This window comes from Chiloscyllium plagiosum, chromosome 39, assembly GCF_004010195.1.
Source record: "Chiloscyllium plagiosum isolate BGI_BamShark_2017 chromosome 39, ASM401019v2, whole genome shotgun sequence".
In the NCBI taxonomy this organism is placed as follows: Eukaryota; Metazoa; Chordata; class Chondrichthyes; order Orectolobiformes; family Hemiscylliidae; genus Chiloscyllium; species Chiloscyllium plagiosum.
This window is the reverse complement of record NC_057748.1, coordinates 9,874,346-9,888,942: the sequence shown is the minus strand read 5'-3', so window position 1 is coordinate 9,888,942 and position 14,597 is coordinate 9,874,346. Positions and strand designations below refer to the sequence as shown.

General features: G+C 46.3%; 1 protein-coding gene across 1 annotated transcript in view; it reads left to right on the top strand.

Annotated features, from left to right (window-relative positions):
- trpm4a (transient receptor potential cation channel, subfamily M, member 4a) overlaps nt 1–14,597 on the top strand; it is a 90,055-nt gene that overhangs the window by 29,838 nt on the left and 45,620 nt on the right. Inside the window, exons 5-10 of the mRNA XM_043679710.1 lie at nt 112–278; nt 2,958–3,135; nt 4,924–4,988; nt 6,238–6,420; nt 8,416–8,518; nt 13,015–13,133. Coding sequence (XP_043535645.1) covers nt 112–278; nt 2,958–3,135; nt 4,924–4,988; nt 6,238–6,420; nt 8,416–8,518; nt 13,015–13,133 — 815 coding nt within the window. The remainder of the gene's footprint in view (nt 1–111; nt 279–2,957; nt 3,136–4,923; nt 4,989–6,237; nt 6,421–8,415; nt 8,519–13,014; nt 13,134–14,597) is intronic.

Here is a 14,597-nt window from a genome sequence, read left to right as displayed (position 1 = left end):
AACCCTTGTTGTTATTGAAATCTACTGTCCTCCGCACCACCGCTGATAACCGTCACTCACTGAACCTCCCAGGTATCAGGTTTATCATGTTCATGTTGATCCTTCTCACAGGAGCATGGATTATGACGAGTGGACTGCAAGTTGGCATTGGCAAGTACGTTGGTCAGGCGGTGCGTGACCATGCTACAGCAAACACACGGTCAACTGCCAAGGTGGTTGCCATGGGGATAGCACCGTGGGGAATAGTATACGAGAAAGAGCGTCTGGTGAACCCCAAGGTAAGATTGGCAGAGTAGGGGGCTTTGTAAGAGTCGGGGTGACTGCATATGCTTATATATAAGAACATGGAGGAGGGGAAGGCCGTATAGCCCATTGGACTGCTATTGGGTTAGGGACTTGGTCTGCCTTTCAATAATGCCATATCTTATCAGATTGTGGTCTCAAGCCACTTTTATGCCCGATTCATATAACTTCATTTGATCAAAAATCTACCTAACTCAGACTCGAGGACCCTGACTCTACTACTCTTTGGGAAAGATAATTACACAGAATAAAGAGAGAAAGAAAGTCTCCTCATCCCAGTCAAATGGGATATTCTTGGCAGGATGGTATATGATCATCATTAGTGTCTACTGGGGACACAGTAGCTGAATTGGAATGTTCTAGACTCATAAGCTGAACGTCTGGCTTAATTACTTGGAGGCATGGGTTCAATTCCTAACAACACCTGAGTAATTAGATTCAAGTCATAAATCCGGACAACAACCATGAATCTCCAATCTAGGGCGGCACGGTGCCTCAGTGGTTAGCACTGCTGCCTCACAACGCCTGGGACCCAGGTTTGATTGCAGCCTTGGCAACTGTCTGTGTGGAGTTTGCACGATCTCCCCTTGCCTGTGCGGGTTTGCTCTGGTTTCCTGCCAAAGTCCAAAGATGTGCAGGTTAGGTGAGTTGGCCAGGCTAAATTGTCCAGAATGTTCAGGGATGTGTAGGTTGGGCGCAAATGTAGGAGTCTGGGTGGGTTACTCTTCGGAGGGTCGGTGGAGACTTGTTGGGCCGAAGGGCCTGTTTCCATGCTGTAGGGATTCTAGAAAAAATACAAGATTGTTGTAAAAAAAATCTGGTTCCCCCATATCCCTTTAGGAAAGGAAATCTCCCATCCTTACCTGAACTGACCTTCATGTGACTCTCGACCCACAGCAATGTGGGTAATTCTTCTCTGCCCTTTGAAATGATGCAGTAAGACTGGCAATGCTATCAAACTGCAAGAGAGAATACTTTGGATGTACCCAAACCACACAGACTGCAGCAAGTCACCACCACCTTCTTCTCAACAGAGTTAGTGGTGGCTGTGAATTGCCTTGTGAGACTCACGTACAAATGCAAATATAAGGACTACACATGACACATGTTAGAATAAGATTGTGTGTGTATGCATGAATGTGTGTTGTACAAGTGTGTGTGTATGTGAGTGTGCGCGTCAGTGAGAGAGTGCACTTTTTTAAGTGTGTAATGAATTCTTGTATAAATATCAGCACTGTGTACAGACTGATTATGAAATATTATACAAATTTAAACAACAATTACCACTTGCGCACACAGAGTCAAATTGTAAGTGGAACATTAAATGCAGCATTGACAGATTTTGATGTAATTTCTAAGCGCCAACTTAACAACAACCCTGATCATAGCTCTTTCAATCTGATGTCCCAGTCGCTGCTAAATGATTTAATAAATACTAACAATTATACTTGATGGTTTCTGATTTCTGGTTCTGCTTTTATCGTATGTGCATTCAAAGACATTACAGTTTCTAGCTGCTCCTGGTTTCCTTCCACAGTCCGTAGGTGTGTAGGTTGGGTGAATTATCCATGGGAAATGCAGGATTATAGGGATAAGTTGGGAGGGGAGAGGATTGAGGACCTCACTGTTGGGGTCCAATGTTCTATGTTTAAAGTTGCTTTACTAAAGAGCCATTATTATCAAGCTTTTATCACTATTAGATTAGATTAGATTAGATTACTTAGATTACTTACAGTGTGGAAACAGGCCCTTCGGCCCAACAAGTCCACACCGACCCGCCGAAGCGCACCCACCCAGACCCATTCCCCTACATTTACCCCTGCACCTAACACTACAGGCAATTTAGCGTGGCCAATTCACCTAACCTGCACATTTTTGGAGTGTGGGAGGAAACCGGAGCACCCGGAGGAAACCCACGCAGACACGGGGAGAATGTGCAAACTCCACACAGAGAGTCGCCTGAGGCGGGAATTGAACCCGGGTCTCTGGCGCTGTGAGGCAGCAGTGCTAACCACTGTGCCACCGTGCCGCCCTATTGTGTATCTGTACTTATGCATGTGGGTCTTGCATCTATGTATGTGTGCATCTGTATGTTTGTTTAAATGTGCATATTTCAGCAAAGTTATTTGTATGCCGGCAGTCCCTGGGTTCCAAGCAGGTTCTGTTCCTGACCATGTTTGCAAGTTGAGTTGTATGCAAGTTGGAACACAATGCAGGACAATATAAAATAGCTACTCGTAAGTACAGGAAATGCTTGCCAGATCTTTAACATTACACTCCTGGAAGGGGATTGCGATTGTAAGTATGAATATTCATAAATCAGACGTTCGTAAACGAGGGATTCCCTGTAATTTTATTTAGGGAGAATTTGTGCGTATGTCCGTGCTTGTGTGTGTCTGTGTGAGTGTGAATATGAACACAGAACTTAGAAAAGCACAGCACAAAACAGGCCCTTCGGCCCACAATGTTGTGCCGAAGACTATTCCGAATCTAAAATAAAATAACCTAAAATAATCTAAAATAAAATATATGTTGTGAGTGTGTGCCTGTGTGAAAGTGTATGTGTGTGTGAAAGTATGTGTAACAATGTGTGTGAGAGGCATGCGTCTGCAGGCCCAGATTTGATTCTTACTTGCCTGTTTGCATTTGGTCAGGGCTCCTTCCCTGTTGAGTACACAATAAGTAGTGACAAAGAGGAAGAGCACACGCTGGATGATAATTACTCTGCCTTCCTGCTGGTGGACGATGGCACGAACAATCGGATGGGAGGAGAAATTCAGTTCCAAGCACAATTGGAGCAACATATATTGACACAGAGGACAGGAATCGGAGGTGTGTATTACCAGAACAGCAGGCTGCTTTGTCCTGACTGGCATCAAGCCTATAGAGTGTTCTTGACCCAATGTCCCCTTGTTTAAAACAGTTCGGGAGAGTCACTATGATTAGTTTTCAGTTATTACCCACCATGAGACATTGGTCTGGTCTTTGCTCCCCCACAAACATCTCCTTCAACCCCAAAAAACATAGAATCCCCTACAGTGTGGAAACAGGCCATTTGGCCCAAGTCCACACTGACCCATCAAAGTGTAACCCACCCGGACCCATTCCCCTACCCTATTGCGCTAGATTTCCCCCTTACTAATGCACCTGCTCTACACATCCCTGAACACAATGGGCAATTTATTATGACCAATTCACCTAACCCACATATATTTTAGATTGTGGGAGGAAACCGGAGCACCCAAAGAAAACCCACCCAAGTGAAAGGTGAAAGGGTTAGATTAGATTAAATTTCTTATGGTATGGAAACAGGCCCTTCGGCCCAACAAGTCCACACCGACCCTCTGAAGAGTAACACGCCCAGACCCATTCCCCCTGACTGATGCAGCTAACACTATGGGCAATTTAGCACGGCCAATTCACCTGACCTGCACATCTTTGGATTGTGGGAGGAAACCCACGCAGACACTGGGAGAATGTGAAAACTCCACTCAGACAGTTGCCCAAGGCAGGAATTGAACCCGGGTCCCTGGCACTGTGAGGCAGCAGTGCTAACCACTGAGCCACTGTGCCACCCCAGCGGTTACATTGGGAGTGAGCCAGGAGAGTGCGTTTCTGTCAAATTTGACAACAATGCATGTTCTGTGTAAGTAGGGAATGGGAAGGTGAGAGGCGAGAGGTTTAGAGGGAATTTAAGAAAAGGCTTTTTTCACCCAGAGGATGGTGGGGGTGTCTGGAATGCGGTTCCTGGGACTGGAGTTGAGGTAGGAAACCTCACAGTCTTTGGATGAGAACTTGAAATATCGTAACAGTCAAGGCTATGGGTCAGATGTAAGAAGGTGGAGTGAGCGTGGATGGGGTTGGTGTCGAAAGGTCTCGCTTGTGTTATATGACTCTATGAAATGCCTCTTGTAGAAGGTTGCTAATCCCTGGAATTCTCTTTTACAGAACAGTGGGAGGGTGGATTGTTGGGTTTGCTCAAAGCTGAGTTAGATTTTTAATTGACAAGGCAGTCAAAGGTTACAGGAAAAGGGTGCTGCGGGGGAAGGTGTAGTTAAGCCCACAGTCAGATCAGCCATGTTCTGTTGAATGGTGGAGCAGGCTAAAAGGCTGAAAGGCCTACTGTTGCTTTTTTAAAAATTCATCTACAGGATGAGGGCATCACTGCCTCGGCCAGTATTTATTAACCCCTCCCTAATTTCCCAAGTGACAGTTAAGAGTCAACCCTGTTGCTCTGGGTCTGGAGTCACATGTAAGCCAGACCAGGTGAGGATGGCAGATTCCCTCCCTAAAGGGCATCAGTGAACCAGATGGGTTTTTCCTGATGATCAACAATGGATTCACAGTCGCCATTAAACCTTTAATTCCAGATATTTGTCGAATTCAAATTCTACCCTGCCGTGGTGGGAATCGATCCCCGGAGTGTTACCTGGGTCTCAGGATTAACAGCCAAGTGGTAAAGCCATTACGCCATAGCCTCCCCATTGCCTCTTATCTCTTATGTTCTGATGTAGAAGAGTGCACCGACCAATGTACAGAGAGGCACTCAGGCACAAACAAACTGACAAACACTCACATTAACATTGAGGATTGTGCTTTAACTCTGTTCCTTGCCTGCAGGGAGAGGAAGCATTGAGATTCCTGTGCTGTGCATGCTGATCCAAGGGGGGCCCAACATGCTGGAGGTGAGCAGTCGATTGAGGCCATTCTATCTGAATGTATGGTGGGCAGTGAGGCCTTCTCTCCACAGTGACTGGGCACTTCCAGCAGGGACTAACGGTATCTCGTTGGTGGCAAAGGTCAAATAATCAGACCTGTCCCAATAACTGGAAGGTGTCCCGTTCCCAATGGCCCGAGCAATGACCTCCTTTTTAAGGAGATCCCCTCCTTAAAGGTGATGAGGAGAAATGTCTTTACCCAGAGAATGGGGAGCCTGTGGAATTCTCTGCTACTGAAAGCGGTTAAGGCCAAAATATTGAATGTTTCTAAGAAGGATGCAGTTCTTGGGACTAGAAATATCAAAGGGAAGGGGTCGAGAAGCAGGAGCAGGATACTGAGTTGGATGATCAGCCATGATCATACTGAATGGCTTGAAGGGCTAAAGATCTACTCCTGCTTCAATTGTCTTCATTGAAGTCATTCATCATCGAGTGACGATGACTGAGATATGCTTTCTTCGAGGGATCCTGATAAGGTCACCTAATTTATAATGGATGCATATATTTTCTTCCCCACCATGACCCTGTGTTGCAAGATTTGAAATTTGCCATGACCCCACAATGGCTATAAACCAGTAAAATGTGTGAATGATTACACCCTGGTCCAAATCACCTTGTAACTTCACAACGGAGCTTCTACAAGAGCAGAACTTCTGCTTCCTAGGATGACTATTTTTGTTTTTATTCCCTCCGACTGGTAGGAAAATGGAGTGGATGGGGGTGTGGGGCACTGTTGTGAGGTCTGTGGGTGGGTGGGTGGGGGCAGGGTGAAGCAAAGTGTTTGATTCTCAGAGTCCTTAAAGGTCATCTAGCTACACCTTGACATTTCTGAAGCTGGAATCCGACCTCAGAGATCCAACCCCAACATGACATAAAAACACGAGGATCTAAATTGGATGTGCTTTTCCACACATCGGGTGAGAGCTGGACATCTGCCTCAGGGGTCATGACCCCCAAATTGAGCCATTGTTGCCTCAGAGACTGTGACCCTCAAATTCAGCTATCACTGCGTCAGGGGTCATGACCCCCAAATTGAGCCATCGCTGTCTCAGAGGTCGTGACCCCCAAATTGAGCTATCACTGCCTCAGAGGTTGTGACCCTCAAATTCAGCCATTGCTGCCTTAAAGGTCATGACCCCCAAATTGAGCCATTGCTCAGGGATCTGTGTGGGGCGAGCAGTTTTAACCTGTGCTGTTCATTCCTGGGTTTTTTTAGAGAATTTACAAAGCTACGACAAACAACATCCCATGGCTCATCCTGTCGGGGACGGGAGGGCTGGCGGACATCTTGGCTGAGGTCATAGTGGAATCCTTCACGCCGGAAACCCTGAAGAAGGAAGTGGAAGTGCAGATCCAAAAGCATTTCCCTTCCGAAGACATCCAGAGGCTGGTCGAGCTGGTGAGTGTACGGAGAAGTGAGGGAGCTGATGTGGGCTGAGGAGAGAACAGAAACGTTAAATACCTCTAAGGCCTGAGCTGGGTTAACAGCTCTTCCTATCATAGAATCCCTACAGTGTTGAAATAGGCCATTTGGCCCAACAAGTCCACACCGACCCTTCAAACAGTAATGCACCCTAACCCATTCCCCTACCCAACTGCTTTACTAATGCTCCTAACATACACATCCCTGAACACTATCTGCAATTTAGCATGGCCAATTCACCCTAACCTGCACATCTTTGGATTGTGTGAGGAAACCCACACGGACATAGGGAGAATATGCAAACTCCACACAGACAGTCGCCCGAGGCTGGAATCGAACCCAGGTCCCTGGCGCTGTGAGGCAACAGCACTGAGCCACCGTGCCACCTTCTGGGTCACAGTTATTCTCAGGATCCTCAATCGGAGACATGAGCACATGAGCTAGCCTGATACTCAGTACTGAGGGAGAGCAGCATTGTCAGAGACACTGGCTTTCACACGACACATTAAGCCCTCTCTTGAGTGGGCTTGAAAGATCTGTTAGCACCTTGCAAGAATGGGGTGGGGGACAGTCCATCTTGCATTCACCCACCACTTGTCCCAACCTCATAAATTCCCGAATCATGTCACACCTATCATCACTAAAATAAATCATGGAACTGCGGATGCTGGGGATAGGAAACACAGTAGAACTGGCCACATCTGTGGAGAGAGAAAGCAGAGTTAACGTTTTGGGTCACGCTTCTGAGGAAGAGTCTCCTGACGTTAACTGTGCTTTCTTCTTGCAGATGCTGCCAGTCCTGCTGAGTTTCTCCAGCAACTTCTATTCTTGTTTCTGATATTATCTCTGTTGGAGTGAAGGAAATGTGGCCACCAATTTGCTCACAGTAAGCTCCCACAAACAACAATGTGAGAATAACCAGATACTTCCATAGACTTTTTTCAAATGTCGATTGAGGGATAAATATTGGCCAAGACCATTGAATACATACCACGCTCCTTTTCAAAATTTTCACATTCACCTGAGGGGACAGCAGAGCCTCTGATATTCAAAGCTAGCACCTTTTTTATTTGATTCATTCACAGGATGTGGAATTGCGGGTTTATACTCCATCCCTAATTGCAGTTAAGAGTCAGCCACATAGTGCCTGGTGTCACCTGGAGGCTGGACAATGTACAAATAGCAGTTCCCTTCCCTAAAGGGCATTAGTGAAACAGATGGGTTTCCCCCAGCAATTGGCAACTGTCTTCTGGTCATCATTAGACTCTCAATTCCAGATTTTTAAATAAATTCAAATCCCACCATTTAAGTTCAAACCTAACTCTGCAGGACATTGCCTGACTCTCTGGATTAATAAACTAGGGATAGCCCTACAATGCCATCATCTCCCCTGAAAATATAGTGCTCTGTTAGTGCTGCAAAAGGGTATAAGTACCGAAGTCCCCTATGGCTCTATGGACCCACAATTGGGTGGCATGGTGACTCAGTGGTTAGCACTGCTGCCTCACAGGACCAGGGATCTGGGTTCGATTGCACTCGGGTGACTGTCTGTGTGAACTTTGCATGTTCCACCTGCGTCTGTGTCTTCCCACAGTCCAAAGATGTGCAGGTTTGGTGGATTGGCCACTAAAGTGTCCGGGCATCTGCAGGTTGGGTGATTAGCTGTGGGAAATGTGGGGTTGGGTCTGGGTGGGTGGCCTGGGATGGTTGGTGTGGGCTTGATGGGCTGAATGGTCTTTTTCTGCACTATAGGGGTTCTGTGCTCCTATTCAGAGATATGGATACTACTACTGAGCACATTTCTTTTTGTCTCTCCATTTCTCTCTCTGTTTTTTTCTCTCTCCCTCTTTCTTCCCTTCTTGTTTTAGTCAGCCATGTTTGGGTGCTGATGGTTGCCAATCAGTAATATTTAATTACTCTTCACCTTACTGGCCGCACAATGTTTACATGTTCTCACACGTTTACTTGTAGGTGGAGAGGATTTTTCAAAACAAGCACTTAATAACTGTCTATAGGGCAGATCTGGATGGGACGGAAGAATTCGATACAATGATTTTGAAGGCACTCTTCAAAGGTAACGTCCAAGCAGAACAAATTGTTAACAATCCCTGGCCTGCTCCCTCCCTTCAGCTTCATGGCGTATACCCGACTAGGATGGAGCTGACTTCTATGGCCTGTGAGCCAACACAATGCAGTAATCTATTCGACTCTGAAAGGCATCACTTGCACATGTGAATTCAGCCCCACGAGCCTGCTCTGCCATTGGATAAGATCATGGCTGATTTGATTGTGGCTTCACTTTTACCTCCCACAATCCCCTTTGACTCCTTTGCCCATCAAGAGCCTATCTACATTTCCCTTAAAGGTATTCAATGGTCATGTGTCCCATTGCTTTCCAGGGCAGGGAATCCCACAGACGTATGAACCTCTCAGAGAGAAACAAAATCCCTACATCTCCATCTTCAGAGCGAGACATCTAGGTGTGTCCCCTAGCTCTAATCTCTTCCGCAAGTGGAAACATCCTCTTGCCTTTTACCCCTCAGGATCTTGGATGTTTCAGTCAAGTCACGTTTTGGTTCTTTGAACTTCCAATGGATAGAAATATAGGAGCTGGAGGAGGCTATTTGGCCCTTTGAACCTGTTTCATCATTCCATATGATCAATGGCTGATCATCGAGCACAGTACCCCATTCCCACTTTCTCCCAGTGCCCTTAGAATTATAGAATTCCTACACTGCAGAAAGAGGCCATTCAGCCCATCGAGTTCACACTGATCCTCCAAATAACTTCCCACTCAGACCTGCCCCTCTACTTGACCCCTGTGACCCTTCATTTCCCATGGCCAATCCACCTGCTGCCCTTTGGCCCTAAGAACTGTATCTAACTCATCCTAAGAACATTAAGTGTTTTGGCCCCGACCACTTTCCAGAGAATTCCACAGGCTCCCCGCTCTGTGGGCGAAGACATATTTTTCTCCTAAAAGCACAACCTTTGTCCATTGGTTAATACCCTCATCCCGGGAGTCACTGTTTGAAGGATTCTGTCCTCAGCTGACACAGACATTCGAAGGTGATGGATAGGAGAGGCCTCGGATCCCTGGCCTGCTTTATACTCTGCCCTCCAGCGGGGTCATTGAGGTCAATTAGAGTTCAGTATCTGGCACCCTGACAAGATTAAAACTGACCCAGCAGCAAAGCCTAAGGTCCAGTCTACGTTTGCTCTGGCCTTTCATGGTTCAGTTGGTAGCACCATTGGCTCTGAGCCTGAAGTGCCTGGGCTCAAGGCCAACTCCAGACCTAGGGTATACTGTATATACTCATGTATAGGTCAATCTCATGTATAAGTAAACCCCTTATATTTGGCCAAAATATCTTGTATTTTCCAGATATCTCGTGTATAAGTCAACCCTACTATATCGCATTAAATCGCATTCATTCTTATAGGTAACTCTATTCATTGCTCTTTTTTTTACTATAGCGCATCACTATTCATAACTCTATTTACCACACTTAATTTACAGCAGCACGTTTTGATTCATTCATTCATTCAGACCGGGATGAAGTCTATTAGTACTTAACGCACTTACTGATGAAGGGCTTTTGCCCGAATCATCAACTCTTCTCCTAGGATGCTGCCTGACCTTTAGATTAGATTAGATTCCCTACAGTGTGAAAACAGGCCCTTCGGCCCTACAGGTCCACACCGACCCTCCGAAGAGTAACCCACCCAAACCCATTTTCCCTCTGAGTAATGCACCTAATTAACAATTTAAGCATGGCTAATTCACCTGACCTGCACATCTTTGGACTGTGGGAGGAAACCCACGCAGACACTGGGAGAATGTGTAAACTCCACACAAACAGTCACTCGAGGTTGGACCCGGGACCCACTCTCGACTCTAATCTCCAGCATCTGCAGTCCTCAGTTTCGCCGACTTAACACACTTCGTTCACTATACATCCAAAAGTTAATATCGTTAAAAAGTGCAGCATGAATTATTGCCCTTCAAAACTTGTGCCCATGTATTAGTCAACCCCTAATTTCAGCTTTAAAAAAACCATCTTTAAAATTCGACCTATGCACAAGTATATACGGTAATTCTTTGAGATTTGTGTCACAGGTGGACAGGGTGGTTAAGAACATGTTATTGCTCAGATTTTTGAGTAGAGGAGTTGGGATGTCTTGTTAAGGTTGTGCAGGACATCAGTGAGACCTCTTCTAGAGTACTGTGTGCAGTTCTGGTCACCCTGTCATAGGAAGGATTTCAATAAACTGGAGAGGGTTCAGAAAGGATTTACCAGGATGTTACCAGGAATGGAGGGCTTCAGTTATAAGGAGAGGCTGGGACTTTCTTCACTTGTGTGTAGGAGTTTGAGGGGTGACCTTATAGATGTTTATAAAATCATGAGGGGCATAGATAAGGTGAATGATGGGTGGGGGGAGTTCAAAACTAGGGGGCATATTTTTAAGGTGAGAGGGGAAAGATTAAAAGAGGACACGAGGGGCAACTTTCTTACACAAGAGAGTGGTTAAGGTGTGGAATGAATCGCCTGAGGAGGTGATAGATGCGGGTACAGTTAAACGTTTAAATGACTTTTGGAAAAGAATATGAATGGGAAACATTTGGAGGGATATGGGCCAAATATAGACAGGCAGGACTAGTTTAGTTTGGGAACATGGTCAACATGGAGTGATTGGACCGAAGGATCTGTATCCGTATTGTACAACTCCATGACTCTATCTAAACACTAAATGGAGGTGGAAGCTGGGGTGGTGCTGCACTGTTGGGAGGTGCCATCATTTGGATGTGATATCAAAACATAGCCCTGCCTGTCCTTGTGGATGAGTGTGAAAGATATAGCATTGTTCTGACGAAAATTGTAGAAGTTCTATCATGAACACTTTAGTCTGGCCAATCCGCCTAACCTGCACATCTTTGGACTGTGGGAATTCACAGACACAGGGAGAACATGCAAACTTCACACAGATTGGGTGATATTTATCCCTCAGCCAACATCATTGAAATTATCTGGTGATTATCACATCACTGTTTGTGGGAGCTTGTTGCGCGTCAACTGATCGCTATGTCTCCTGGATTGCAATAGAGATTAAATTGCAAAAATACACCATTGGCTGGAATGTGCTTTGGGATAACCTGGAGTTCTGGAAGATGCTGTAGGGATGCAAATCAGTCATTCTTTTATGGAGGAGAATATCATTTAAGTCTTTACCTGAACATTGTTACAATGCCAGCAGTAGATAAAAGGTTCATTCCGGTACTTTCCAGTCCCAGTCCTGTTCAATCCCAGCACTGCCCAATCTCAGTCCTGGCACTGCCCAAACCTGGCACTGCCCAGTCCCAGTTCTGTTCAATCCCAGCACTGCCCAGTCCTGGCACAGTTCAGTCCTGGCATTGCCCAAAATCCCGGCACTGCCCAAAATCCCGCTATTATCGAAATCTGGCACTGCCCAAACCTGGCACTGCCAAATCCCGGCAATGCCCAAAATCTCGGCACTGCCCAAAATCCCAGTATTATCCAAATCTGGCACTGCCCAAACCCAACACGACCCAATCCTGGCACTGCCTATTGCTGGCATTATCCAAACCTGGCACTGCCCAGTTCCAGCACTCCCCAATCTCAGCGCTATCCAGTATGGCATTGCCCAATCCCAGCACTGCCCAAAATCCAGGCATTATCCAAACCCGGCACTGCCCAGTTCCAGCACTGTCCAATCACGGCACTGTCCAAAATCCTGGCATTATCCAAATGTGGCACTGCCCAAAAATCAGTACTGCCCAAAATCCCAGCATTATCCAAACCCGTCACTGCCCAATCCTGACACTGTCCTGTTCCGGCCTGCTCAGTTTCGGCATTACTCAAACCCGGCGCTGCCCAGTCCCGGCACTGCCCAATCCCGATGCTACTCAGTCCCAGCACTGCCCAATCCCGACACTGCTCAGTCCGCACTGCCCAACCCCAACACTATTCAATCCCAGCGCTGCCCAGTCCCAGCATTATCCAAACTTGGCACTGCCCAGTCCTGGCATGGCCCAATCTTTACACTGCTCAATCCAGCACTGCTCAGTCTTGGCATTATCCAAACCTGGCACTGCTCAATTCTGGCACTGCTCTGTGCTGGCACTGCTCAGTCTCACTGTTTTTATTCCTAGCAATGGCTAATCTCCATACTGACTATTGCCAAAAGTGATCAACCACAGTACTAGCCCTCCTCAGGACTGACTACTCTCAGGACAGATCTTCCTCAGGACTGAACCTCATTGGGACTAACTCTCTTCAGGACTGACCCTCCTTGGTTCTAACTCTCGTCATGACTGACCCTCCACAGGACTGATCCTCCTTGGGTCTGAACTGTCTATTTTAGACTATCCCAAGAACTGATGGTTGTATTTACGGATCATTCCCAGGTTAATTTCTCCCACTATCGATCACTGCCAGGACTAACTCTTGGAGTAGTGTGTTTGGGGTGTACAATGGCTGGGGGTGGGGGTGGGGGAGACTTGTCAAGGGGTTCCTCAGATATTGAACCCAGCTCTCTGTGTCTTCACAGCCTGTAAGAAGGAGAGAATTGATGCCCAGAGTTACCTCGATGAGCTAAAACTGGCAGTGGCATGGAGCCGAGTGGATATTGCCAAAAGCCAGCTATTTAATGGAGAAATCGAGTGGAAGGTAAGAATGGGTGTGGGTGTGTCTGTGTGAGAGTCTAGGTGTTTATATGACTCTGTGTGAGTGTGTGTGTGTATGTGAGTCTGAGAGTGTCTGGATGTGTCTGTTTGTGTTTGTGACATGAGATCTGTCCATCTGTGTGTCCGCGTGTGTGTGTCTGTGAGTAACTGTGTATATGTGTGACAGTGTGTGACTGTGTGTGCGCGTGTGGGTGTGTATGTACGTGCATCTATGTGAATGTATCTGTGTGTGTTTGTTACAGTGTTTGTGTGTGTGTGACTGTATGTTTGTGTGTGTGTGTTTGTGACTGTGTGTGTAGGTGCTTGCCTGTGTTTGTAACTGTGTGTGTGTGTGTACATGCCATGTGTTGAGTGTGCCTGTGTGTGCGACAGTGTGTGTATATGCGTGCGTCTGTGTGAGTGTGCCTGTGCCTGTGTGACTGTGTGTATGTGTGCGCCTGTGTGTCTGTGTGTGTGTGTATACGTGTATGTGTGTGTTGACATCAAAAAAGACTTGGAGCTGGATGGCTACAGCTGTGAGATAGAACAACACAAACTGTTAAGTTTACAAATCAATATCATTCACCCTTATTAGTCTTTGGGAGTTTAACAACTTTGAAGGTGTAATATAAATGTAGTGGATGCGGGAAGGGTTGAAGAGTGTAAAAATAGAACCTTTTTTACAATCCCTCCTGCACTAACCCCCTCCATTTTCTAGCCTGGCCATTGTTCAAGGACACTCCCTGAGAACCCCAACCAATACCCAGCATCACAACGGCGTTTAGACATGGAGGAACATGATCAACTTTGCAGTAAATCCCAATCCCACCTTGAAGCCCACACACCTGTTTCCAATGGGAATCACTATCTAGTGATTGGAATAGAAACTTCCCAGTGAATTTCTTTACACTGTGCAGCAAGGGTCACCAACTCTCCAGGAATGGTTTGGAACTTTCAGGAATTAAAGATGTATCTTCAGAGTGCTGCCCTGACTAAAATACCCAATAGGGAATAAAGATTGACTTTCATTCTCTTGAATCACCAACCTTGCTCATTAAAAAAAAAATTCAAGATTGTGGCAAAATAAGTAGCACTCAAGGCACACAAATGCCGGGCGGTGACCATAGAGTCATAGAGATGTACAGCACGGAAACAGACCCTTCGGTCCAACCCATCCATGCTGACCAGGTATCCCAAGCCAATCTAGTCCCACCTGCCAGCACCTGGCCCATATCCCTCCAAACCCTTCCTATTCATATACCCATCCAAATGTCTTTTAAATGTTGCAATTGTACCAGCCTCCACCACTTCCTCTGGCAGCTCATTCCATACACGTACCATCCTCGGTGTGGAAACGTTGCCCTATAGATCTCTTTTATATCTTTCCCCTCTCACCCTAAACCTATGCCATCTAGTTCTGGACTCCCCAGCTCCAGGGAAAAGACTTTGCCTATTTACCCTATCCATG